At 44.0% G+C, this 26,700-nt stretch overlaps 1 protein-coding gene across 4 annotated transcripts in view; it reads left to right on the top strand.

Annotated features, from left to right (window-relative positions):
- ptpro (protein tyrosine phosphatase receptor type O) overlaps window positions 1-25,904 on the top strand; it is a 202,106-nt gene extending 176,202 nt beyond the window's left edge. For 2 of the 4 annotated variants that reach the window (XM_086010114.1, XM_086010111.1), the window contains 10 exons: window positions 1,269-1,304; window positions 3,783-3,864; window positions 4,711-4,801; window positions 12,959-13,035; window positions 15,196-15,330; window positions 16,009-16,158; window positions 18,355-18,509; window positions 22,266-22,401; window positions 23,153-23,273; window positions 23,880-25,904. In XM_086010114.1, the coding sequence (XP_085866240.1) occupies window positions 1,269-1,304; window positions 3,783-3,864; window positions 4,711-4,801; window positions 12,959-13,035; window positions 15,196-15,330; window positions 16,009-16,158; window positions 18,355-18,509; window positions 22,266-22,401; window positions 23,153-23,263 (973 nt within the window). In that variant the 3' untranslated portion in view covers window positions 23,264-23,273; window positions 23,880-25,904. Of the gene's footprint in view, window positions 1-1,268; window positions 1,305-3,782; window positions 3,865-4,710; window positions 4,802-8,684; window positions 9,361-12,958; window positions 13,036-15,195; window positions 15,331-16,008; window positions 16,159-18,354; window positions 18,510-22,265; window positions 22,402-23,152; window positions 23,274-23,879 lie in introns of those variants that run through there. The other 2 variants (XM_086010113.1, XM_086010115.1) reach the window with 2 other exon arrangements.
- The last annotated feature ends 796 nt before the right edge of the window (window positions 25,905-26,700 follow it).

Genomic DNA, 26,700 nt, shown 5'->3' with positions numbered 1-26,700 from the left:
ACTCTGGTCCTTACTATACAACCCAAAATCCTATCTGCATTCCCTACAGCCAGCTCACATTGTTTTACCTTTAATGGGTGATAAATTATCCTCAGGTCTCTGATTAGTTCATCAGTAACTAATGTACCTACATTATATTAGTAATTAGTACACCTATGTTATAAGATATATTAGTAACTAGTGACCCTGCATTAAGATAAATTAGTAACTAATGCAAATGCATTATTAAATTAGTAACTAATGTGCCTACATTGCAAGATGTATTAATTACTAATGCTGCTACATTAGTTATTTTATAATGTAGTGGCATTAAATACTAATGTATATATATATTATATATACATATATACATACACACACATTCATTATTAACTAATGTATCTACATTATAAGGTACATTGGTATTTAATGCCAGTACATAAGATATTCTGGTAATTAATTATAAGATTTTTATATACAAGAACTATTATATGATATACTAGTAAGTAATGTGCCTACATTACAATATACATTAACTCATGGGCCAACATCCAAGATGCAATGGTAATGAAAGTAGCCACATCCTAAGATATACGAGTAGGTAACGTGCCTACATTCTCAGATACATGTAATAATTAATGGTTAACATTATAATATACATTAGTATATACATTAACTCAAGTGCATTAGTAATGAATGTTCACATTATAATCAATCATTCATAACTAATACGCGCACAGTTAGATATAATACCGTTACATTATAAATACGTTAGTAACTAATACACCTACATTGTGGGATGTATTAGTAACTAAAGTACTTACACTATAAGTGTGACTGCCCACTGTGAATAGTGAATTTACCCTTGCATTTGTCTATATGTCCAACCATTCTGTAAGCATATATTTTTCATTGTGTAATAATCACAGTTCCTACATTTTACTGTAAGTTTTGATATTTAGTGTCATTTACTTATTACTTGCATGGGTTCTTTCCAAGCCTCTGTAAATCCTTTTAGACTCTTCCTTCACTGGAGGATGAGGAGTGAGCCATGTGGTTATCAGATATCAGGTTAATAACATGAAAGAGATTCAGGAGAGAAGGGGTTAAAAGGCCTTATTTTACAGTGAGCTATATCGGAGTGTGGATGGGTACTAACAGTATTTTAGCACAATGTGTTTCTAAATTAAATTCTTGTGTACTGTTTCATTGAGGAAGTTCCATAAATTTCCTCAGTAAAGATAGAAACTGGTTTTTCATCTTTTTATCACATGTTTTTTTACTTACAGGAATAAATATGCACTGAAGAAGAGGAAACTAGCCAAGTACGTTTAGCTCTTGTCTAATGAACTTTAAAAGGATTGAAAATGGTTCTATTCCAAGTGTTGTATATTAAAGTTTCAGTACTATTAATGTGAAGTACAACTGTTGAACCCATAAACACTTGATTCATACTTTGTAAACTATCTGTCACACAAGTGTCTGCGAACCAGGCTCACGTCTCTACATTGCTCCAACTTTGGTATGAGAGTAGGGCTCTTGTAAATTCTGTACCTGCAAGGATCTTCAGTTGCAGAAAGATACGCCACCGCTATCTTAAATTGTAGGTGCTTCCAGTACATTGATACAACTGTTGTACTCAAAAGGGAAGTGGTGAAGGAATGAAGCTCTAACCATGTCCCTAAAACTAGGAAAAACTTCAGATCTGATCTCTTAGAAAATACCAGTCTCTGGTAACCCAGAACAGATTTCAAGGTATGATTTTTTTTCAGCATAATTATGGAGAGGCACAGATCCTGCATGGGATGAAGCTGCCTTTCTCAGAGCCTCTGGTTAAAACTAAGAATCAAAATGTCAATCAGAAATTATGACCCGCAGACTGATACTGAGATTGCTGTCCCTACCACACGACATGGTCACTACATCCCCTTAAGGAATAATTGTTTTTGTCAATCTTACAGGGTTCAATAAGTTTTCCTCCAGTATTGTCCTCAACAGTGGTGCATTGCAAACATTCTCATAGGATAATTGTGCAATAGCAAAACCAATGGTTTTATTTTTTGTTCATTTATTCCTATTTTAAGGTCTCTCTCGGGCCAGCCACCCATTTCTGAGGCAAGAGGACAGTTTGGCAGTCACTCTGCTGCAAGGCCTCTACCAGTGGACTGCACAATGGATGCAATCGCCAGCCTGTGCATATGAATCACTGGTGTGACTCGCCCTCTGGCTTTTCCCACCCCCTACTCTTCAGAAGCCTCTTTCAATCAGTGCCGTGGCTGAAACTGGAAAGTCATTGTGGAGCCAACTGCCGGCCACAAGTCTTTCCTCATACCAGTGGCTGTGCTCATTGGTGCACCAATGTACCGTGCTACCGGGCCCTCAAGAGTGAGACAGTTTGAATAATTCTCAAGTTTATTGCCCTCAGGTTGATCAGAACTGGCATAAAAACAAAAACTGTTTTCAGTTCAACTGCTTCTGCAAATCAGCATTGCATAGTAACACTCTGAGCATAACTGATGAGTCGGTGAAATATTTACTGCAAGACCACAGACAGCTGCTTGTTATTTTAATCAAGGTCAGGAAACAAGAAACCAGTCCAACCCAATTTCAGCAATACTTCTTGTTTAAGCTGCTCCTTTCTCAGCACTGTAGAGTATAAATTCTATTTCTCCTTTATTGATCCTTACCCTTCCAAGGCCATAAGAATGGGTGGTGACCCTGCTCCTTAGTGTTAACATAAAAAATAGGAGCAGGAGTAGGCTATACAGCCCTTCAAGCCTGTTCTGCCATTCAATAAGATCATGGCAGATGTTTGCTGATATGACTCTAGGAGGTGCAAGTGATTAGCCCAGGGAAACTGATAACATGGCCACTTTTTACACTTATTTTCTTCAATATGCTGTTGCCCGTATGGAGTGCCTCCCATAATTGCAATTGCTAGTCAGTCATCTTGAAAATCATGAGCCATGTATTAAGAGCCTATAGTCCAGATTTTAAAGGGTTAAAAATAATCTGGCACAAATCATCCCTATGAGATGTCAAGTAATATGTTCTTTTAAAAAGTGAATTGACAGGACCAAGCTGTTTGTTTAATTATTAGTAAATGTACTAACTGATTCAGGCAACGTAGCCCAACAGACTTTGTGCGCTAGTGTAAAATGGGCGATAGCAAGTCGACAGCCTGTTTTATATCTCCTACTTCAAATAAAAATCGGGAGAGGTGCAAAACGGGCTGCTGACTCGCTATCACCCGTTTTACACTAATCGCAGAAAGTCAAGATCCACCCCGGTGACTTTCATTTCAGTGTTTGGTTCTGGCTTCAGCTCTCACTGAAATGTAGAAGGTTACCAGTGATAAATGCTAGGTTTGTGTTATGACTTTGTACTGTACCTTATGAGGAGATTCAATCTTACTAGTGATTTAGCAAAGACAATGAGACTGGTAGTAGCAGTCTCACTGTTGGACAAGAACCAACTGCCTCACACTGCCAGAGGAGCATATAAATGTAACTGTGCAATATTACTACGTAGTATAACTTTAAGCACTCCTTTCTACAGACTAGTAATATTGAATAGGAGCGAGCACTTCCTAGATAATGATCTTTTGAACTAATTGAAAGAAGTCCTGACAAAAGGTCTGGCAATGCCACAAAAGCAAGCAAAACTCATTGCAATAGGAATGGCCTCTCCAGGATATCTTGTTATTATGGAACGAGTGAAGTCATTTTTAATATGAATTCATTCCTTTTCATGATCAATTGCGTGAGTTAAATTATGGTTTTCTTTTTGTTCGCTTCCCACAGCCCTGTTCAGCTGGATGATTTTGAATCATATCTCAAGGAAATGGCTAGAGACTCCGATTACAAATTCTCTCTGCAGTTTGAGGTAAGGTATTCCTTCACCCAATAAAACAGATGTTGAAGTGTTTCCTCCTCCGCAGACCCTTTTTCTCTGCCCGGCCACTTCAGCTCAGATGGCAGGCAGACAACCTACTCGTGCCCCTCATGCCCCTCATTACCTGATTAGACAGGAGACACGAGAGTAAGCTGTGATTCACCATCGCTGATTTATTTTATATTATTCCTTCTTCCCTCACCAACCCCCCCACCCCGACGCATGGGAAAGTCTCCTGTTCCTGCTCTATGCCTCCCCTCAGTAATGGTGTGGAGATGCCGGAGTTGGACTGGGGTGGACAAATGTAAGAAGTCACACAACACCAGGTTATAGTCCAACAGCTTTATTTGAAATCACAAGCTTTCGGAGCGCTGCTCCTTCTTCAGGTGAAGTGGAGAAATGCATAAAGACACAGCTTATATAGTCAGAGAATCATGTCAGATGTTTACAGGTAACCTTTCCAACTGCCATTTATCACACCTCGGCAGAGATAATCGCAGCAGTCAATGTGTGACTTCTTACATTTCCCCTCAGTAATACAGCTGAGATGGGAACTGACCGGTATACAGGGCAGCAAACTGTATCTATAAATATAACAGGACAGCACTGTCATTAAATGGTAGTCATTTAACTGCACGTTATTTGCTTGGAAGCCAGTTTAGCTGCCTCCACTACAAACAATTCTATTTCAAATTTAGATTACAAGTTTTTTTTTTAATTAAACAAACATTTGGATCTTTTACAGTGTTTGTCCTTGTGTGTTTGCATGTGCCTTGTCATCATTGTGCAGATCTAAACTTTCCACAAACTGATTATCACTCTGGTTTTCATTGCCAGGATCTAAAGCTGGTTGGCCAGGATATATCCCATGATGCAGCTGAACTGCCAGTAAATCGATGCAAAAATCGTTACACTAATATCCTGCCATGTGAGTATTTGGGGAGTCATACAAAGCAGCCATTCATCGCATAATCCTCAAACAAGACCATTTTCCTGTCGTCTATAATTAGAAATGCAGTGTAATTCCTGTGAAATATCACGAGACTTTTTTTTTAAAAATGTAATGCATTGCAGTTTCTAAACCAGGGTGCTTTTATCTTAAACTCCCAATGGTCTTTTACGGATCCTAAAAATTCTTATGTTCCATTATTTTTATAATGGTGTGAGTGCTGTGAGATGAAATATTCCATTCATCACTGCCTGTGACTGTGGTTGGTTTCAGTTTCATTTCCCTTACCTCAGTACAATACAATGGTGAGGAAACGGAACAATGTGTAGGGCTCCGCCCATACCTGGCCCATTGTATTGTACTATGTGTAGGGCTCCGCCCATACCTGGCCCCTATGTAAGCTGGCCCAGCCTGCAGCACATCCAGTACGGCAGAGCTCTGGATGGAAGATACCTCTGTCCTGTGTGTTACCTTCTAAGTCAATAAAAGCCTTGTTTTGTTGCGCTAACATCGAGTCTCGGATTTATTGAGGCACATCAATTTTATTGACTTAATTTTCAACACAATGGATCAACTCTTGAAACCCGAACGTTTGGATTTGGACCAGCATGCTTCGGACGCATCGGCACGCTTCGGACACTGGTTTATGTGTATGGAATTCTTCCTGGACAATTCCGCAGCCGTCAAAGGCGCTACGGACGCTGCGAGTATGAAACTCGGAATTCTGCGGAATTGGGTAAGCCACCGGGTTTACCCCCTCATCCAAGACGCAGACACGTACCCGGCCGCCTGCGACATCTTAAAGGCGCATTACCAGCAGCCTACGAATGAGGTGTATGCTAGGCATCTGCTCGCTACTCGCGCACAGCGACCTGGGGAATCGGTGGAGGAGTTCCTAGGCACCCTGAAAACGCTTGGCAAAGACTGCAAGTGCCAAGATGTAAAAGCCGCAGTGTACACTGACGAGCTTGTTCGCGATGCCTTTATCACAGGCCTCAGCTCCACTTACATCCGGCAGAGACTGCTGGAAAAAACGGGATTGGACCTGAAACAGGCTGCGGACACAGCGCGATCCCTGGATGTGGCCCAGAGAAACTCGGACGCCTACTCTTCAGCCCGCGCCGTCCACGCCGCCATCTTGGAAGGCATCTTCCCCGCCCGGCAGCCCGACACCGTCGGGGCCCCGCTCTCCCCCCAGAAGCCCTACGACAGCCGCGACGCGTCGGGGACCCAACTGCTACTTCTGCGGGCAGCCGAAGCACACCAGAAACCTGTGCCCGGCGAAAGGCACCACCTGCTTTAAGTGCGGTAAGAAGGGGCACTTCGGGAAGGTGTGCAGAGGGAACCCCGCCGGAAAACCCGCCACCGCCGCGTGTGCGCCGTGGGAGTGGCCATCTTGGATGCCATCTTGCCCGACCTCGTGGGGTCCGCCATCTTATGAGCAGACAGCGTGGACGCCATCTTGTCTCGATCAGGGCCCTACAGTGGCATCGGTCACAGTGGACCAGACCAGGCCGCACCCGCTATCCAAATCAATGGTGGACATAGAGGTAAACGGGTGCGGGGTTAAATGTTTAATTGACAGTGGAAGCACGGAGAGTTTTATCCACCCTGAACTGGCACAACAACTCTCCCTAAAGGTGGTCCCTACTCGGGGTACCATCTCTATGGCTGATAAAACCCAGACATCGACCATTATGGGTTACTGCACGGTACAATTGTCCGTTAACGGAACTGTATACGATAATTTTAAAGTATTAATCATGAAGAATCTATGTGCGAGCGTGATCTTGGGCCTGGATTTCCAGTGCAACCACCAAAGCATCACGCTCAAGTACGGTGGGTCCCAGCCGCCCCTCACAGTGTGCGGTCTGGCTACCCTGAAGGTAAAGCCGCCTTCGCTATTCGCGAACCTTACCCCTAACTGCCGGCCAATAGCGACCAAAAGCAGGAGGTACAGCTGGGAGGACAGGGGGTTTATCGCGACCGAGGTAGACAGGCTCCTGAAAGAGCGCATTATTGAACGCAGCAACAGCCCGTGGCACGCCCAAGTGGTAGTGGTAAGGGGTAGCGAGAAGAAACGGATGGTGATCGACTATAGCCAAACGATCAACAGGTACACCCAATTAGACGCCTACCCGCTACCCCGCATATCAGAAATGGTGAACCAAATCACCCAATACCGGGTGTTCTCCACCATCGACCTCAAGTCAGCGTACCACCAGCTCCCTATCAGACCAGAGGACCGCCCGTACACCGCCTTCGAGGCGGACGGACGCCTCTACCAATTCCTCAGAGTCCCCTTTGGGGTGACGAATGGGGTCTCGGTCTTCCAGAGGGAGATGGACCGCATGGTCGATGACCACCACTTGCAGGCAACCTTCCCCTACCTCGACAATGTCACCATCTGCGGTCACAACCAGCAGGATCACGACTCGAACCTCGAGGGGTTCCTGAAAACCGCACAAAAACTCAACCTCACCTACAACGAGGACAAGTGCGTTTTCAACACCACGCGCCTCTGCATACTAGGCAGCGTGGTGGAGAATGGGGAAATCGGACCAGACCCCGACCGATTGCGCCCCCTACAGGAGCTGCCCCTGCCCAACACTCCCAAAGCCCTGAAAAGGTGCCTGGGGTTATTTTCTTATTATTCCCAATGGGTCCCCAACTACTCCGACAAAGCCCGCCCCCTCTTGAAAGCATCCTCTTTTCCGCTCTCTGCTGAGGCCCACGCCGCCTTCAAAAGCATTAAGCAGGATATTGAGCGGGCCACGCTACAGGCAGTGGACGAGAACACTCTATTTCAAGTGGAAAGTGATGCGTCTGACTTTGCCTTGGCGGCCACCCTCAACCAGGCGGGGCGGCCCGTAGCTTTCTTCTCGAGGACCCTCCAAGGGCCCGAGATCAGACACTCCTCCGTGGAAAAAGAGGCCCAAGCCATCGTGGAGGCAGTGCGCCACTGGCGCCACTACCTAGCCGGCAAACGCTTCACCCTACTTACCGACCAGCGGTCGGTAGCGTTTATGTTCAATAATAAAGAGGGGGAAGATCAAAAATGATAAGATTCTTAGGTGGCGGATCGAGCTCTCCACCTTCGAGTACGACATCATTTACCGGCCAGGGGCCCTTAACGAATCCCCTGACGCCCTCTCACGAGGGATGTGTGCCAGCGCCACCGGGGATCGGCTACAGACCCTCCACAACGACCTCTGCCACCCAGGGGTCACGCGGCTGTTCCACTTCATAAAGTCCCGCAACTTACCCTACTCGATTGAGGAAGTTCGGTCTCTGACCAGGAACTGCCGCACTTGCGCTGAGTGCAAGCCTCGGTTCTACCGCCCAGATAGAGCCCACTTAATCAAAGCTACACGGCCCTTTGAGCGGCTCAGCTTAGATTTCAAGGGCCCCCTCCCGTCCGTCGACCGCAATGTTTAATTCCTGAACATTGTGGACGAATACTCCCGGTTCCCATTCGCCTTCCCCTGCCCAGACATGACCAGCGCCACGGTCATTAAATGCCTCAACAGCCTGTTCTGCCTGTTCGGTATGCCGAGCTACATCCATACGGATAGGGGGGCGTCCTTCATGAGTGAAGAGCTACGCCAGTACATGCTGTCCAGGGGGATCGCCACGAGCCGTACCACCAGCTACAACCCCCGGGGTAACGGTCAAATGGAGCGAGAGAACGGGACAGTATGGAAAGCAGTCACTCTAGCTCTAAGGACCAAGGGCCTCCCTATCTCCCGCTGGCAGGAAGTCCTCCCAGATGTGCTCCATTCGATATGGTCGCTATTGTGTACTGCCACTAATGCCACGCCTCATGAACGAATGTTTGTCTTTCCCCGGAAATCCACCTCAGGCGTATCTATGCCGTCATGGCTCTCCACCCCAGGTCCGGTATTCGTGCGAAGGCATGTGAGGGGCCACAAGACGGACCCTCTCGTGGAGCCAGTGCACCTACTCCACGCCAACCCCCAAATACGCGTATGTCCAGCACGCCGACGGTAGAGAGGACACCGTGTCCATAAAAGACGTCGCCCCAGCCGGTAACGACAACAACCACGACAATAGCAGCAACAACGATCACAGCAACTCTTACCCACCCACCACTCTTTCATCACCCCCGGAAGAACATCGACCAACGGCACCCCCACCAACTACCCCGTCAACAACCCTGGCGGCACCCCCGGCAGAGACCCAGGAGGCCACCGGGGACACCCAGCCGACACCACAACAGCCACGTCGGTCGCAGAGGACTATCAAACCCCCGAGCAGACTAAATCTATAGAAGGGGTGAATGTGATGAAATATTCCATTCATCACTGCCTGTGACTGGTTTCAGTTTCATTTCCCTTACCTCTGTTCCGTTTCCTCACCATTGTATTGTACTATGTGTAGGGCTCCGCCCATACCTGGCCCCTATGTAAGCTGGCCCAGCCTGCAGCACATCCAGTACGGCAGAGCTCTGGATGGAAGATACCTCTCTCCTGTGTGTTACCTTCTAAGTCAATAAAAGCCTTGTTTTGTTGCGCTAACATCGAGTCTCGGATTTATTGAGGCACATCATGCTGCTTGTTGGAGGTGCTTATCTTTTCTGCCATATGTTCCGTGGAAATGTGATTTACTTGATAGATTTACAAAATGTTGAAAGTTCTAAGTAAAGATTGACGTCGTGTTGGGTGATCACAGATCTGCAATAATTTTATGTGGGATTGGAAGTGACAAAGTCAGCAACTAAACTATTTATTTACACATGTAGCTCACCGTAGCATTCCACCACCAGTCACACAATACCAGCCCATGGCCAGTCCCACAGTGCCAGCCCATGGCCAGTCCCACAGTACCAACATATGGTCAATCCCACAGTACTGACTCATAGGCAGTTCTACTATATGAACTCCTGGACAGTCCTGCAGTACCAATCTATAGGCCAGATCCACACTCCTGATCCACAGGTCAGTCCCGACCCATGGGCAGTCCTAATGTACCAGCTCACGGACAGCCCCATAGAACTGGCCTAAAGGCGCTGCTGCAGTACCTTCACACCAGCAATCCTGCAGTACCAGATCCACAGGGAGTCTGGAGATGTACAGCAATAACTTAATGAAAACAGCCAGCATGAGTTTAGAAAGTAAGATCCTACTTAACAGACCTCCTTGCCTTTTTCACTATGCAGCAGATAAATTCGATATTGCAACTCCCTAGGAGATAATTTATTTGCACTTTCAGAAAGCTTCTGACAGTTTTACCTGAAAGACTTCTAGTTAAACTAAGCCACAAAAATCCTGGGAAGAACTTGAGACTGGATAAGAAACTGATCAACAATAAACTTATCACTGAGTATTTTCTAATATGAGACTGGGGGGGAAGGGGAGACAATGTTTAAGTGGAATCCCACCAGGGTCATTGGAAACTCTCCAGGACATGGACACTTAGGGGGTGATTTTCCCAGCCCCGAGGAAGCGGGTCAGTTGGCAAAATGGCAAAAACTGAGAGCGGGTTCGGAACCTGCCTGCAACCCACCTCCGTGCAATTTTGCTGGAGACGGGTTTGATGGGTGCGATTCAGTCCTGCCTCCATTAGTTAAGACCCTTAAATAGTAGTTAAGGACCTCTATAATCCTATTTTGACAGATCTTTGTTATTTTGCCACATTTTGTGCGTGTAGAACGACCCTCCTAAACACGCCAGCTAATCCTGTCGGGTTGACAAGTGGGTGGCCTCCTCACAGCTGCAGCCCCACCATTAAAACGGAGCTTTCATCAGGGAGCAGTTGCAGGTGGCAGAACTTTTGTTCCACAGGTCTTTCAGCACTTTTAGCAGGCCTACCGAAGTCGCAGGCCTACCGGAGTCGGAGGTGCTGCAGCTTCTATCTCTCAACTGTGGGACCTCCTTGGAAGACCCTCTCCCAGCTTGGACTGGGCACTTTCCCAACGGAGGTATCTGCCAGCAGCATGGGAACCATTTATTTCAGATGAGGAACAGCCACAGCAGCAGCAGAACCAGGCAGCTCAGCAGCAACAGCAGCAGGAGCGCTAACATCCTGCTCACCCACCTGATGCTGCACAAGGCAGAAGGCGCCAGCGCATGGAAGCACGTCGCCACAGGAGATACCCCCCTCTCAGGGTTTACAGACAGAGGATGAGCTACCTCAACATGAGTGAGCAGCAGTGCCAAAGGAGGCTCAGGCTTTCGCAACAGGTTGTCGAAGACATCTGCACACTGCTGCACCAATACCTGGAGTCCAGAGGAGCGGGTGGACACTCCTTACCAGTGGCTGTCAAAGTCACCACCGCATTCAACTTTTGCCTCGGGCTCCTTCCAGCGATCAGCAGCAGCATCTCCCAGTCGGCCACCTACACTTGCATCACGCAGGTTACCGATGCCCTTTTTGCAAAGGTGCACAATTATATCAACTTCTCCACGGATCAAGCAAGTGTAACTGTGTGTTCGGTTGGCTTTGCAAATATGGCAGGCTTGCCAATGGTGCAAGGTGTCATAGACTGCACATATGGCCCTTAGGGCACCCCATCAAAACCCAGCTATCTTGGTCAACCGCAAGGGCTTCCACTCCCTCAACATACATCTGGTGTGTAACCACAAGGAGGAGATTTTGCATGTTTGCGCCAAGTTCTGTGGTAGTTGCCATGACTTTCATCCTGCGGAACTCGAGTTCCTCTGCTCTTCAATCCGCCAAACCAACTTAACGGATGGCTCCTTGGTGACAAGGGCTACCCCCTGAAGTGGCTAATGATGCCGATCAGGAGGCCAGCTAACGAGGTTGAGGAGTGAGACAACGCCAGCCACATTTCGACCAGGTCCATCATCGAGCAAACCATTGGCTTGCTGAAGATACGATTCGATGCCTTGACAGATCAGGTGGAGTCCTGTAGTATTCAGCAGCCAGTCTCCAGAATGGTTGTGGTCTGCTGTGCACTGCACAACATGGCACAGCGTCGTGGCTTGTAGCTTCCTAATGAGCAAGTAGCTCAGTTCATAGCCTCTTCAGAGGAGGAGGATCGAGCGGTGGCGTATCGACCAGCAGCAGCGGCAGCACGCGAGCAAATGGCTGCCTGTGATGCAAGGGATGCACTCATCCTGGTCAGATTTGCATAGGTTGCCCATAGTGGCACATGTGCTTGGCTCCTTCTTAACACGATAGACAATGGACATGACTCTCTGGCCTCCTTTCACTGACCACCAACCTGACCACGCAAGTGTCGCGGAGCCCGCAATGTGGAGCTGCCTAAGCCGAAATAACAGTTTGCCATCACCTAATTTTAATACAGTCACACAGGAATGGCATTTCATCAATGAACAGAAACAATCACCCAAGCTGGACCCACACAGCCTTGCTTTCTTTAGGAGGCCTCTTCCTCCCAGATGACAGCAAGAGCACCTCCCTGCTAGCTCTCGCCTCCTCAGCCAGCATACCCAGCGCCTCATCCGAGAACCTTGGGGAGGCCCTTGCCTTGGAGCTGGCCATTCTTCAAGGAGATAAAAGTTTGGAGGTGGTGCAGCATCGACCAAAAAAAAAGTGGAAGAGCAAAGGCAGCAAGCAGCCCTTAAATGAAGCTGGATAAGTGACGTCAGCAGCGGTGAGTTTCAGTCCCAAAACACTAATTGGCCCAGGGGAACCCACACCTCTGAAATTAACTGGCCAATTAGGGGAAAATCGCAAATTTTTCCCACCTCAGTGGAGGCGGATTTGGAACCCACCCAAACCGAAACCCGCCTCCACTGGGAAAATCGCGCCCGAAATCTGTAAGCTGGTCAGATGTGCCAATAGCACATAAATATGGAAAGCAGTGGAAGTGACACCAGCTGCAAAAAAGTGTTCCTTTGTACTTCAGTTAAAAAAAGTTAGCAAGAGAGGTTGACAAATAATTATGAAAACAGGGGCCCAACTTCTGTGGGCCTGATCTGCACTTCAACAAATACCTGTGTGTTGGCACCAAGATTATTTATTGTCACTATCTCACCAGCAGAAACCCAAATGTTGCAAAGACAGTTCTCATCAACTTGTTGCATGCTTCCTTTAGATAAATTCCACAGCTTCAGGTACTGAAGATATTATCTACTCAACACGTTAGGGCCTTGTAATGTCTTCATGCTGATGCCGTTGTCTCTGCAGATGACTTCAGTCGAGTGAAATTAATTTCTCTGCACAATGAAGAGGGCTCAGACTACGTCAATGCTAACTACATCCCTGTAAGTACTTGGTGTGGCACAGGAAGTCTTCATTGGCCCTTTTCATTCAGGTTCAGTGGAGTGAATTTATAGTTATAATATAATGAATTAATGGGTCACCGACATTACAACTAATGCCCCCCCATTAGGAGCAGTGCAACACTGGTAGTTTTGTAAAGCCAGAAGTACCATACAGTGGCCCGGACACCGTTTAATCATTGTAGGAGCAGTACAATCAAGCCCACCTCCAATTGGTCATCTCCCACTAGTGCAGTCGATGCTATTTAATTCAATGCCAATTTGTCCTGACAACATGCTCTGCGCATATAAATTATTTCATTGTTCGTTATTAGTTTCAGTGCAGTAAAACATTGGAATTAATAAGCAATCGCTTATCCGAATTATTCACTTATCCGAATAGGGGTCAATGCCAAAATGGCCAGAATAAGCAGCTGCATGGTCCCTGCTTCTCCAAATTGACTTGTAAGCTGATGCAGGATATAATAGATTTCCTGATAGTTCTGCTGTTCCTGTCAAATTACCTGGGGTTGGTTTCAGAGTTCAATTGCAATTTTTAAAATGGCCATCTTCCACTTGAATGTACATGTTTAGATCTTAAAGATTTAGATTTTGTTTCTTCTTTCATAAATTTCTCCTCTAACGTGAAGCTGTTGACTCCTTGCTGGGATGGGGTTCTATGAATGTCGGGTACATTCCGATTGCCATTTTCCACGGCTGAACCATCACAAGTGTCAACAGGCTATTTTACTATGTACATATCACAACAAATCTAATCCTAGTCTCGCCCAAATACCACACGTGCATGTCCAGCAGGGATGGCTGGATAGTGATCAGGAGTGGAAATGTTGGCTGATTTTTCCCTTTCACAACCCAGACCACTGTGGCCAACTGTAATACTTCTGCTGCCTTATCTGCCTTGAATTAACTCAATACAGACCAGAGACCCAATCTTGGACCTTCCTGGTTGTTCAGGATCCTAGAGGATATGTGTTAAAAGTATTCCAAAGAGTTTGTGGGAAGGGGCTGCTATTTATCTAGCAAGGCCGAATGTAAAAGATTCTGCCCAACAACAACTACTTGTATTTATATAGCGCCTTTAACTGTAGTAAAACGTCCCAAGGCGCTGCACAGGAATATTGTAAGACAAAAAATTTGACACCGAGCCACATAAGGATAAATTAGGGCATGTGACCAAAAGCTTGGTCAAAGAGGTAGGTTTTAAGGAGCATCTTTAAAAGGAGGAAAGAGAGGCGGATAGGTTTAGGCAGGGAATTCCAGAGCTTAGGGCCTAGGCAACAGAAGGCACGGCCACCAAAGGTTGAGCGATTATAATCAGGGATACTCAAGAAGGCAGAATTAGAGGAGCGCAGATATCTCGGGGGGTTATGGGGCTGAAGGAGATTACAGAGATAGGAAGGGGCGAGGCCATGGAGGGATTTGAAAACAAGGGTGAGGCGCTGTTCAACCGGGAGCCAATGTAGGTCAGCGAGCACAGGGGTGATGAGCGAACGGGACTTGGTGCGAGTTAGGACATGGGCAGCTGAGTTTTGGATGACCTCAAGTTTAAGTAGGGTGGAATGTGGGAGGCCAGCCAGGAGTGCGTTGGAATAGGTTGCAAACAGTGTGGTTCAGCCTCAGACAGATGTTAGGGAGCGGGATGGAGTCAGTGGCGGGGATCAAAAACAATGGCTTCGGTCTTCCCAATATTTAATTGGAGAAAATGTTTGCTCATCCGGAACTATGTCGGACAAGCAGTCTGACAATTGAGACCGTGGAGGGGTAGAGAGAAGAGGTAGTGAGGTAGAGTTGGGTGTCGTCAGCATACATGTGGAAACTGAGGCTGTGTTTTCGGATGAAGGGGCAACGTGCAGATGAGAAATAGGAGGGGGCCAAGGATAGATCCTTGGGGGACACCAGAGGTAACGACAGTTGATGAGGGATAACCAGGAGAAATGGGTGCATCTCAGATGAGCAACAAAAGGGCTGCATTGAAGTATGGAGAATGGAAAGTTCAATTGTACCGGGGTGGGGGGAGGGCTAAAGTTGCAGAGTCAGTTTTCCAGGATTACTGTAACTGGTATTGTTTCCTGACCTTGTTCTTTAACAATGACAGCCACAGTTCTTGGAGCAGAGAGGATGAATGTAATTCTCTTTCCACAGGGGTTTAACTCTACGCACGAGTACATCGCAACGCAAGGACCCTTGCCAGAGACAAGAAACGATTTCTGGAAGATGATAATGCAGCAGAAATCACACATCATTGTTATGCTTACTCAGTGTAATGAGAGGAGACGGGTAAGTGCCTGTTGAATACACAAGCAAGAAGGGTTTTACTTTGTGGTCGACATACAATCGTGTTCACCCTGGCAATTGTAATTGCTGTAGAATTTATTAGAAAGGTTCTATGTATGCTTTGTCTATAATAGTATATAGCGCACAAACCACAGCATCTATCCCATGTACCACCTAGTTACATAGTCCACGTGTTGGAAGATTGACTTCCTGACCATCCTGTACAGGGAGTAACTGAGTAGAGGCTCTACTGTCTGTATCCTGTCCCACGCCAACTCCTGCTCACCCATCACTCCAGTCCTTGCTGACCTATGTTGGTTCCCTGCCCCCTAATGCCTTAAATTAAAAATCTTCATCTTTAAATCCCTCCATGGGCTCACTCGACCCCCTCTCTATAACTTCCCCCAGTCCTAAATCACCCCCCTGGCCTATCCTAATACTAAATCTATTCAGTGGTAACACATTAGCAAAAACTCAAGACTTCTCAGAGTTTGGGTGCAGATTTGTGGGGATATGCAGTAGGATCAGACCACTGATGCAGGTTGCAAATATTACTACGTAAAACTTACAGACTAAGTATGCAACAGACTTACAACAATTCACAAACTAGCAATTGGCTAATGGCCAGCATATTAATTGTGTTTATAGAAAAGTAACAAATAATTGATTTTTTTTTGGCAGGTAAAATGTGACCATTATTGGCCTTTTAACAAACAGCCTGTTGGTTATGGAGACATCACTGTTGAAATGGTCTTTGAATCAGAGCAGCCCGATCAGTCGGAGGAATCTTACCAGTCTGAATGGATCATCAGGGAATTCAACGTCCGCTACGTAAGCTGTTTAGTATCAGCTTTCCTGTAAATCCTTTCTTATGTCAAAGTGAAGGAAATGGTGATGGGTCACTTGTTCAGATAAGTGATTATTTTCCCCCTCAACGGGAGATTGTTGGCAATTATATCAAAGCAGGAGTGGAGCCAAGGTTCCACCTTTTGAAACCTGGTCTGTGCCATGTTATCTCACTTCAGCTAGGACAGGAGCAGCGGCATTTGATTGGCCTCAGTGCCCTTAGGGAGGGGGGCAACTGGTCCCTTTCGGTACCATACCCCAGCAAGTGCCAACTCCTCCACCTAAAAAGGGAGATTACGGTTAGGTGGTTATTGGTATAGCTTCTAAAACCTTTTGAAAGTTGTCTCCCTATACTAGGCGCCTGACCACAAAGCTTTGTGTTAGGAGCAAATTTATATTACTGGATGTACCCTCCTCCATGCAGTGCCTGATCAGTGTGAATAGCACAGACCCAGAACAACCCTTCTTGCCCCAGAGTCTTTTCCAGTTATCGTTGCTTTATATTGAAAGACCAATTTTCACTCCAGCTAGATAATTATACATCAATGCCATGGGTCTGAAATCATTATGAAGTTTAATTTTACTCCCTTGTCAGCATTTTGTTTTAATTGGAGCACTTATCTGTCAGGAGATACCAATTTAGTCCCATGACCACTTTCCCCTTTGTGACTCTCCACTGACAGGCTACAGTGGTAGTTGTATTCACGGATAGAGTCGTCAGCTCTTTTGACTGGATTGGTTGTTGATCAATGTCCAAGCTAAACATGGGTAGATCATCATGTGAAAGACAACCTGAAAATAGGTGTATAAACTATTGGTATCTGTTGCAGGGTCGATGATTTAAAAAAAAAAAACTTATACTGCTTATAAAGCACTCACCAGGCTTTCCTTCTCTTTAAATCTTAAAAGCTTCACATGAGAACTTTATCAAATGCCTTTTCAAAATCCAAGTACATAATATTCACAGACCTTGTCCTGTTAAATTAGTTACTCAGAGAATTCCAGTGCTTTTCTTAGACATTCCTCGTTTTTAAATCTATGTTGGTTGCTTTCTTGGCAACTATTGGTGGCATGCTGTAAAATGCTTTTTGCACAGTTTACATCATAAAAGTGTTAAATTAACTGAATTCCCCAATTCAGCTTGCTCCTGTATCTGGGTACCAGGACTGATTCCATTCTCCCAGGAAGTACACAGCCAAAGATGGCAGGCACGCAGCCCATGATTTTCCATCTGAAACGTCATGTAAAAAAGATGTTGGAAGTGATTACTGGGTGGTAGGTCATTTTGAGCGCAATACATCCTGCTTAGTTATAGGAACAGGAGTAGGCCATTTAGCTCCTTGAGCCCGTTCCACCATTCAATGAGATCATGGCTGATTTGTGACCCAACTCCATATACCCATCTTTGCCCCCCCGTATCCCTTAATACCTTTGGTTAACAAAAATCTATCAATCTCGGATTTAAAATTAATTGATCGAGCATCAATTGCCATTTGGGGACGAGAGTTCCAAACTTCTACCACCCTTTGTGGGTGGAAGTGTTTCCTAATTTCACTCCCGAAAGATCTGGCTCTAATTTTTAGACTATGTCCCCTAGTCCTCGACTCCCCAACTAGCAGAAATAGTTTCTCTCTATCTACCCTATCTGTTCCCCTTAATATCTTGAAAACTTCGATCAAATCACCCCTTAACCTTCTAAATTCCAGGGAATACAACCATAGTTTGTGTAATCTCTCCTCGTAATTTAACCCTTGAAGTCCAGGTACCATTCTGGTAATCCTACGCTGCACTCCCTCCAAGGCCAGTATATCCTTCCTAAGGTGTGGTGCCCAGAACTGCTCACAGTACTCCAGGTGTGGTCTAACCAGGGCTTTGTATAGCTGTAGCATAACTTCTACCCCTTTGTATTCTAGTCCCCTAGATAATAAGGCCAGCATGCCATTAGCCTTTGATTATTTTCTGTACCTGGACCCGTCTCTTTGGACCTCCACTGTTTTTTCACCATTTAGAAAGTACGTACCCTTTTCTATCCTTTTTAGGTCTAAAGTGGATGACGTCACATTTGCCTACATTGAAATCCATTTGCCACAGTTTTGCCCATTCACTTAATCTATCAATCTAGTTAAATTTAATTCATGCAGTTTGGTGTAATGGTTCTCCTCAAATGTATCCTCTGTGCAGGCTGATGAAGTTCAGAGAGTGATTCACTACAATTATGTGGCATGGCCTGATCATGGTGTCCCTACTGCTGACACAGCAGAGAACATCCTACAGTTTGTACAGTTAATCAGGCAGCAGACAGCGGAGAGACCCGGCCCTATAGTTGTGCACTGCAGGTGAGTAGATTTGATAATGTAATAAAATGTGATCCAATTGGCTGGCGCTCAAGTCTTCAGTCCTGCTTAAATAGAAGAAATACATTTAAAATTCAGAATAAGTGGTAATGCACGACTGCTGGTCTAATCCGCTGCTCCCAGCTGTCCCAGATCACATACATAATTTCATTTTTTCCCCTGGGGATTTTCTTTAAAATCCAAGGAGAAGAAAATAATTAAAATACAGTTTGAGCCCACATCATTTAACATACAATCACATTTCAGACTTAAAACTCTGACCAATTCAGACGTGCAGAATAGTTTATTTCAGTACAAGTTGGCGGCATTGTTGAGTTAAGTCTGGAGATGTGCTAAACTATTCAGGTGGGCAAAAGAAATTCCATGGCACTATTTGAAGAGGAGCAGGGAGTTCTCCCGGTATCCTGGCCAACATTCATCCCTCAACCAGTATCACAAAAACAGATTAACTGGCCATTCATTTATTTGCTATTAGTCAGACTTTGCTGTGTGTAAATTAGCCACCCTGTTTGTCTATAAAAAGTGACTGCAATTCAAAATTAATTCATTGGCTGTGAAGCAACTTGGGACATCCAAGAGGATGTGAAAGATGCTAGAGGTAAATGCAAGTTTCCTTTCTTTCATCAGTGAATGATGGCATTTTTTAAACACAGGACGTAATTCAGCCCATCATGCAAGTGCCAGTGCTCTGAAAGAACTATGAACCTAATCCTATTGCCTGGTCTGTTCACCATATCCTTTTAAATGTTTCTTTTTCATACAGTTTTACACTTCCTTTTTAGGATTCTGCTTCTAGTGGGGCATTCCATTGTCCTAACAAACCTGTGTAAAAAAACGCTTTGCTGAACCCCTCCCTTCATTTTTTTTTTTTTTTTTTTAAATATAATGTGTGCAAGTTTTTAGGGAAGATGGGCTTTCACTCCTGAATATTATATACGGACATTGGCTACTCAAATATTTTAGTTTTTGATACTGCATTTTATCTACTTAAAATATGAAGAAGTGAAAGGTTAGATAAGTAAACATGTTCTTCAGCTGGTTCATAACTTTAGTAAAAAAACTCACTTTCTGAAGTCCTTGACTACTCTCTTTTGAAAGTTATTTTTATTTTCTTCCCATCATGTGCAGACTCTGATCCTATTCCCAAATCCTTACCATTGGCATACTGGTGCTGATTTAGAAGAGAAGGTTCAGAAGAGCAGCCAAGGTGACCTGCTCAGGGTTTATCTCTCCTGCACCTCTGCCATGCTGTCAGGGGTAGTGCAGGGTAGAGAAAAGAATTGAGTGCCTGGAATTATGCAAGTGAATCCATTTTAAATACATCTTAAGTGGAGGTACAGAACCCAATCAAGCTTCAGTGCTGTACCATAAAATGAAGGTCCACAGTCTTGAAAGGAAAAGGTTGATATCTATTCAAATTATGAAAAGTTCAGTACATAATAAGAAAAATGTGCAAGTTCAAAATTTAGTACATTCAAGCATTTGTAAATTTATAAACTTTATATCTTGCTCCCGAGTCCATTTGCGTTAAACTCTGAATGTAGGAAACATTTAAATTAGATTTTGTCGCAGAATATTTATTAGGTTAAGTCAGTACTTATAGGATCAGACAATTATTTTAACAGGTTTAATAGAGTGCAGAGTCTTCTTAGAGTAAACGCATAGGTAGAGTTTATCCTCATTTCATCAGTGCAATCTGGGTGAAACTGGCCAAACCCACGCAAAAGATCACGGAAACCCAAGCGTTAGTTATGTAAAGCGTAAATCTCGTTTGTGATCTTTAACGCTGGTTTAAAAATAATTTTGCCCAAAGCTGGCCCCGTCCACAAAACTAGCTCTGCCCCCCAGATCGAAACAACGAGGATGGCCCAATTTCCCGATTACGCCAAAGCAGAAACTCCGTGGGACTCCCCTGTATATAGGGGAGGGGTAACTACACCAGTATTGGTTTTCAGCACCTGCGCTTGCCTCATGCCAAAACAATATACAGAATGCCTTTAACCTACTCAAACCTTCTTGTCTAATGGTACTTTTGCATGAAAAAGATGGTTAAACTCCAACAAGCTGTTTGGTGTGAAATTCCTTTTTAATTAATTATGGAAAGAAATTGATTTTTTTTTTTTTAAAAACCTCAAGTCACAGGAATTTGAGGATTTAAAACATGCGATGCAAGAATGCAATTACCTTAGTGAAGTGTTAATTACAAAATGGACACCGGTATTCCAAGGAATCTCACCCACCCCCTTCATATCTCAATGGGCCGTATTTTCCGATCGGAGGCTTCCCACATGTGGAAGCCTCCGATCTGGAAAAAAACTACACACTTTCCCGAGGTGCGTATAGTTCCGATGCTGGGCCTCTCGAACTCCAAGTGCACAGGGCCCACATATCCCAGGGATCACGTGGGCCATGGGGACCAAAGAAGGGAATCTCCTTTCATACGCTTGACAAATAGACCTGTTAAATATATGAATGGAGATCAATGAAAAAAGTGTAAAACTTTAAATACTTTTTTTTTTTTAAATCACCTTTTTAAAATTAGTTGAAATTATAATAAATTAAAAATTTTAAACAAATTTAATTTTAAAAAAATTATTCGTTTTTTTTCTTTTTCTTTTCAGTGCTAAAAATAAACTTTTAAAAAGTATTTTTAATGATAAATGACCGAAAATATTTTTTTCCAACTCTTATCCTGCTTTTACCAGGCGTAAGAATTGTAAGGGTTTTCTGCAGGCGGAGGGTCTCCAGAAAGTGGAACTCTCCGCCCGCAGAGGCCCTTCTCCATGGTAGGCGTCCGATTTCTTAAGAGCATTCTTGACAGATTGGAAATGCCACTTTTCAGCGCATGCTCTGTGCATGCCTGAAACCGGCATTTCCGATGTCCCTATGGGTGTGTACACAGCGCGTTTCCACCCGTAGGGATCCGAATATCCGGGCCAATGTCTTAGGCTTGTAATGGTCAGAATACAAGCTGCAGAATGCTGGTTAACTGCCTTATCTTTAGATGCCATCAATTGGGGAATGATGCTGAATTTCCACGATAGCTTTAGTTCCGCACGTTTAACACAGAATCATACAGCACAGGAGGCGGCCATTTGGGCCATCTCGTCTGTGCCAGCTCTTTGAAAGAGCTCTCCAATTAGTCACACTCCCCTGCTCTTTCCCCATAACCCAGCAACTCTCTCCTTTTAAAGTATATATACATTTCCCTTTTGAAAGTTACGACTGAATCTGCTACCATCACCCTTTCAGGCAGTGAATTCCAGATCATTACTACTTGCTGCATAAAAAAAATTCTCATTTCGCCCCTGGATTTTTGCCAATGATCTTAAATCTATGTCGTCTGGTTTCTGATACTCCTGCCACTGGAAACAGTTTCTCCCCATCTACTGCATTAAAACCCCATACACTTTGGAATCAAATCCCCCTTAACCTTTTCTGCTCTCCACACCCTGGCACCATTCTGGTAAATCTACTCTGCACCCTCTAAGGCCTTGACACCCTTCCTAAATATGCAAAATAAATTATGGAAATATTTCACACTGAACAATGTCAATTCAAGAAATGCATGGAATTTCATTACATATCCATTTGCTGTAATGAGTATAGAATTTTATTTATAGCCTTAATGCAATAACTACTCAATCAAGGCTATATGCAGTCAATCAATATCTGCATCACGGTTAGAGCTCTGTGTAGAAGAATTTGATTTAACTAATGTACTTTTGACATGTTTAGTGCTGGTGTGGGAAGAACAGGAACCTTTATAGCTCTTGACCGCCTTATGCAGCACATCCACGAGCACGAGTACATAGATATCCTGGGTCTGGTGGCTGAAATGCGTACTTACAGGACATCAATGATTCAGACAGAGGTAGGTTCCAGATGTGTATGGATGGAGTTTTACGGGGAAAGCAGATTGCTGCAATATTCTACTCCAGCAGTGTAACTATTTGTCTAGTCAGGCAAACTAGTTCAGAGTTTGATTGGCACAAGTGCAATTACAAGATTAAAAAAAGCTAGCATTTCCTTTGACTCTCACCTTCAGTGTCCATAAAAATAGAAAAATCTGCAGCCTTGCTCATGGGTTTTCCTCTTACGTGATCTTGTGTGATAACTGTCTTTTTGTACTTCATTTGGCGCGAGATGATTTTTAAATGCACTGTTACTGATTGACGATATTTCCAAGTCAGTTACACAACAATGACTTGCAAGTTTAACATTACATATAATTTATTTATTTATTTATTAAAAACACATGAAGAATTATGAACAACACAGTATCACACACTTAAACCAAATTTGTGTTTCTCAGTTACGGAGCAGACTGTGATAGAATAATAGGATGTAACAAAGACAACTGTAATAAGCACAGAGGGAGCATGAAATTATCCTGGTAGTTCCCAAAATCACAGAAAAGATAAAAGAATGTGTACTGGTGTATATAAATATAAGCTTCAAGTAAATAATAGTAAACTCAAAGCTTTCCTCCTAACGGAATCTACTCGTTCACCTTTTAGCTATTTATAAATCCCGAAATGGAGTAGGGCCTGTACTATTACGTCCATCTGTCCCAGCTCTGCAATTAGCTGTGGCAATCTTACTCTGTGTTGTGTTTCATCTAGGAGCAATACATTTTCATCCACCGGGGTGTGCAACTGATGTGGAAACAGAGAAAGCAACAGTACAGTAGCAGTGATGTGATATACGAGAATTCTAGACCATCCCAGTTATGAGGCCTGCAGGGTAAGAGATGCTTGTTATATAACATTATAGTGGTTGCTTGATAAATTGACAGTACACTATAGATGTCCAACCTGTGACCTCCACCCCGCCCCCAACTCCTCCCCAAACCCCATTAACTCAATGCCATTATCCTCTAGTTTTGGTCTCTATACCCAAGGAAGGATATGCTTGCCTTAGATGGGGTGTAACGAAGATTAACTAGATTGATTGTCCTTTGAGGAGAGATCGAGTCGAATGGGCTGATACTCTCTGGAGTTTAGAAGAATGAGAGCTGATCTCATTGAAGGGACTTGACAGGGTAGATCCTGAGAGGCTGTTTCCACTGGCAGGAGAGTCTAGAACTAGGGGGCATAGTCACAGGATATGCGGTCAGCCATTTAGGACTGAGATAAGGAGAAATTTCTTCAGAGGGTTGTGAACAGCTCGGTCCAGTCAGTGCCGGATACCAGAAAGTTTCCTGTAGTTCACTGCTAGTCAACAAAAATTCTTTGATGCAATTCTAGATATTACTGCTGAAATAAAAGTTTGCTCCATAAGGTTAAAGTTTACACAACTTACTGCTGCCTCGTTTTCTGCCTCTATTGTGTAATTTCCACTGTCTTTCAGATTCCAAACCTTACAGCACACTTGTTTTCCCAAGCTTCAGGTATCCTGTGCTTGGCTCTGACCACAGAGGGTGAGCACTAGCAACGGAAAGATAAAAGAAAATACGAAAAACAAATGCTCTGGGACAATGCCTTAAAGTACCTGTAGTGTCTTTGGACTGTTTCCACCAGTGAAAATTCAGTGAGGGGACCAAATTCATTCGGAAAGTTTTAAAGTAGGTACAAGCGACAACTGCATAAGGAAGAAAGAATGAAGTGTATTGCATTCCATTGCTCGTGTCCAGTTAACACACCATTTTACAAGGATAATCCTTCACAAAGTTTGTTTTCCTGGAATCTTCTAGCCTTTTTTATACAAGCCAAAAAAAAACACACTTTAAACTAAATGGTAAAAACTGTGAACTGACTGAGGAATTCATTGAGGTAACATTAAAAAAATTATTGTATTTATGCAATAATAAGGAACATTTGCATTGGAGGTAGAGGTGAATAAGAGGATTTGCCTGGCACTGCAGATCGGAGAAGTATTCCTCAATAATGCACATGCTGTTGTTTATTATTGATGTTGTGTAATGCATTGATGTGTCTGACAGTTTCTGTTGTGTTGCAGATGAGGTAAAATTCACTTTCATATTGCAGTTATAATTGCAACAAAAAATTATTAGTTGTAACATTTACACACTTTGCCCTTTTGATTGCCAAATTTTCCTGGCGCTAAAAGGAATAAAAACCATCACATGACTGCACATAAAATTGGAGCTCTGAATATTATAAAAAGGGACGAGAACAAAAAAAACACTCATGAATAATTGAATAGATTTCAAACGTGCAGAATATTTTATATTGTTCCAAAAAGTGCAAAAATGCTCTGAGTTTAGCTAGTGATTCGTCACAGGAAATTTATCCCCGAAATCACACAGGACATTTGAGTGCAAGCTTCAGCTGACTGCTGTTAAGCTACATTCCGGCAGCAGAAAGCAAACCTGCTATCTCAAACCAGACCCGTTAAGATAGCAGCAAGTTAAAGGCTGGGATCAGCTGCAGAGCAGCAGTAATTATAGGGAATTAAAAAAATCTTTTATTTCAGATTTCCAGCATCCACAGTATTTTGTTTTTGTAGTAATTATAGGGACAGCAGCTGAACCCTGGACTCTGTTTTGCATCATTTTAAAAGGCATAGTTGAACAGCAACATTTAAAAAAAAAGCTGATTTTGTGTGTGGGGGGTGGGAGGGCGGGGGCAGTAAATTTCCTGTGACAAATCACTAGTTAAACTCTCAACATTTCTTTCACCTTTTGGAAAAACAAAATATTTTGCATGTTTAAAAAAAAAACTAAGGAACTTATGGGTAAAATCACACTCGTCTTGTACATTACAAAAATCATAAGATTTACACCATAGCAAATCACTAGTCTTACAACATGAGGGTTAAGGAGCAAGAAGATATCTAAAAATACATTTTAGGAATAGCTTACAAAGAAAGTGAGGCAAGTGCCTAAACTCCAAATTAACCCTGAAGTGTAATAACCAGATATTGCACAACTTTTGGTTGAATTATTACTATATTATATAATGCCTTGCCAACACAAACTTTAATTTTTGAAGTTTTAAGTTTTCAGTAAGGTAGAAGAGAATAATTCATCACTTCCACATACCTGTGACCCATTGTTGTTGGAGGACCTCATCACCACGGTAACAAGTGTCCATTAAAATTCTTCAGGCTAAAAACTAGAAATGCACCATCACACAAACAGACCAAAAGCAACATGCCACGTCTGATGTGCTGGGTTGAAATGCAGATTCAGAAAAAGGTGCAGCACTTGTTCGGCTGTGAGTCACTTTTGTACCATTCGTAAGTCGTCATATTTATACATGAAATCTTTGTATTATACAGTTTCTCTAATTTATTTTTTTTGGTGGCTTGCTGTAGTGTAGATTTTTCAGCTTTGAATTGTACCAGTATTTGGAATGCACCAATATGATAAGAAAACATCTCAGTGACAATAAATCATTAATTTGCACTGTCTTACGGTCTTTTTTTGTTTTTTTTTACCTGACCAATTCACATTATTAGGAGATAATAAAATATTTGCGCCTTTGGCAGCAAAAATAGCTCTGCATTTTAATTTGTCTTTGTATTGGTGTATTAGGCTTAATCACATTTTATCCATGCAATACAAATCTCATAACTGAATGATAAAAGACATTTCGGTAAATCCAAATTTTCAAACATCGAATTCTGAATTTGGAGCTATAGCATCATAGAACAAGAGAAGATTACGGCCCGTATTTACCGATGCCTATGGGTGGGTACGCGCTGTGTATACACCCGTAGGGACACTGGAAATGCCGGTTTCAGGCATGCGAAGAGCATGCGCTGAAAACCAGCATTTCCGATCTGTCAAGAATCCTCTGGAGAAGGGCCTCTGCGGGGGGGGGGGGGAAAAAGAGTTCTGCAACCTCCGCCCGCTGAAAACCCTTAGAAATCTCACGCCTGGTAAAAGCAGCGTAAGGCCTGCTTTGACCAGCATGAGGGCTAAAAATTTATTAGCACCCCCTTTGGGGCGGTAACGTCACCAGGGCACTGCTTTTAGCGCCCCAAGAGGGAAGCGGGGCGCTACTGGAAGCCCCCGCCTCCCTCTTGGGGCGCTGCGAGGGCACATCGCGCCACGGTATTGCAGGCCTTCCTCCCCTTCTTAAAGGGGAGGGGCCTTGCGCAGCCAGGCTGGGCCCCCGGGGATCAGGAATGCCAGCAAAAGAGCTCTCAAGAGAAGTGCCAGGCTCATGGAGCGCAGCCGGCACTCCCCGGTCCGGGGGGGCGG

Source organism: Somniosus microcephalus, chromosome 17, assembly GCF_052327205.1.
Source record: "Somniosus microcephalus isolate GS21.2 chromosome 17, FLI_Smic_1.0, whole genome shotgun sequence".
Lineage (NCBI taxonomy): Eukaryota > Metazoa > Chordata > Chondrichthyes > Squaliformes > Somniosidae > Somniosus > Somniosus microcephalus.
The sequence above is the reverse complement of the archived record's forward strand: the minus strand, read 5'-3'. Positions and strand labels throughout refer to the sequence as shown.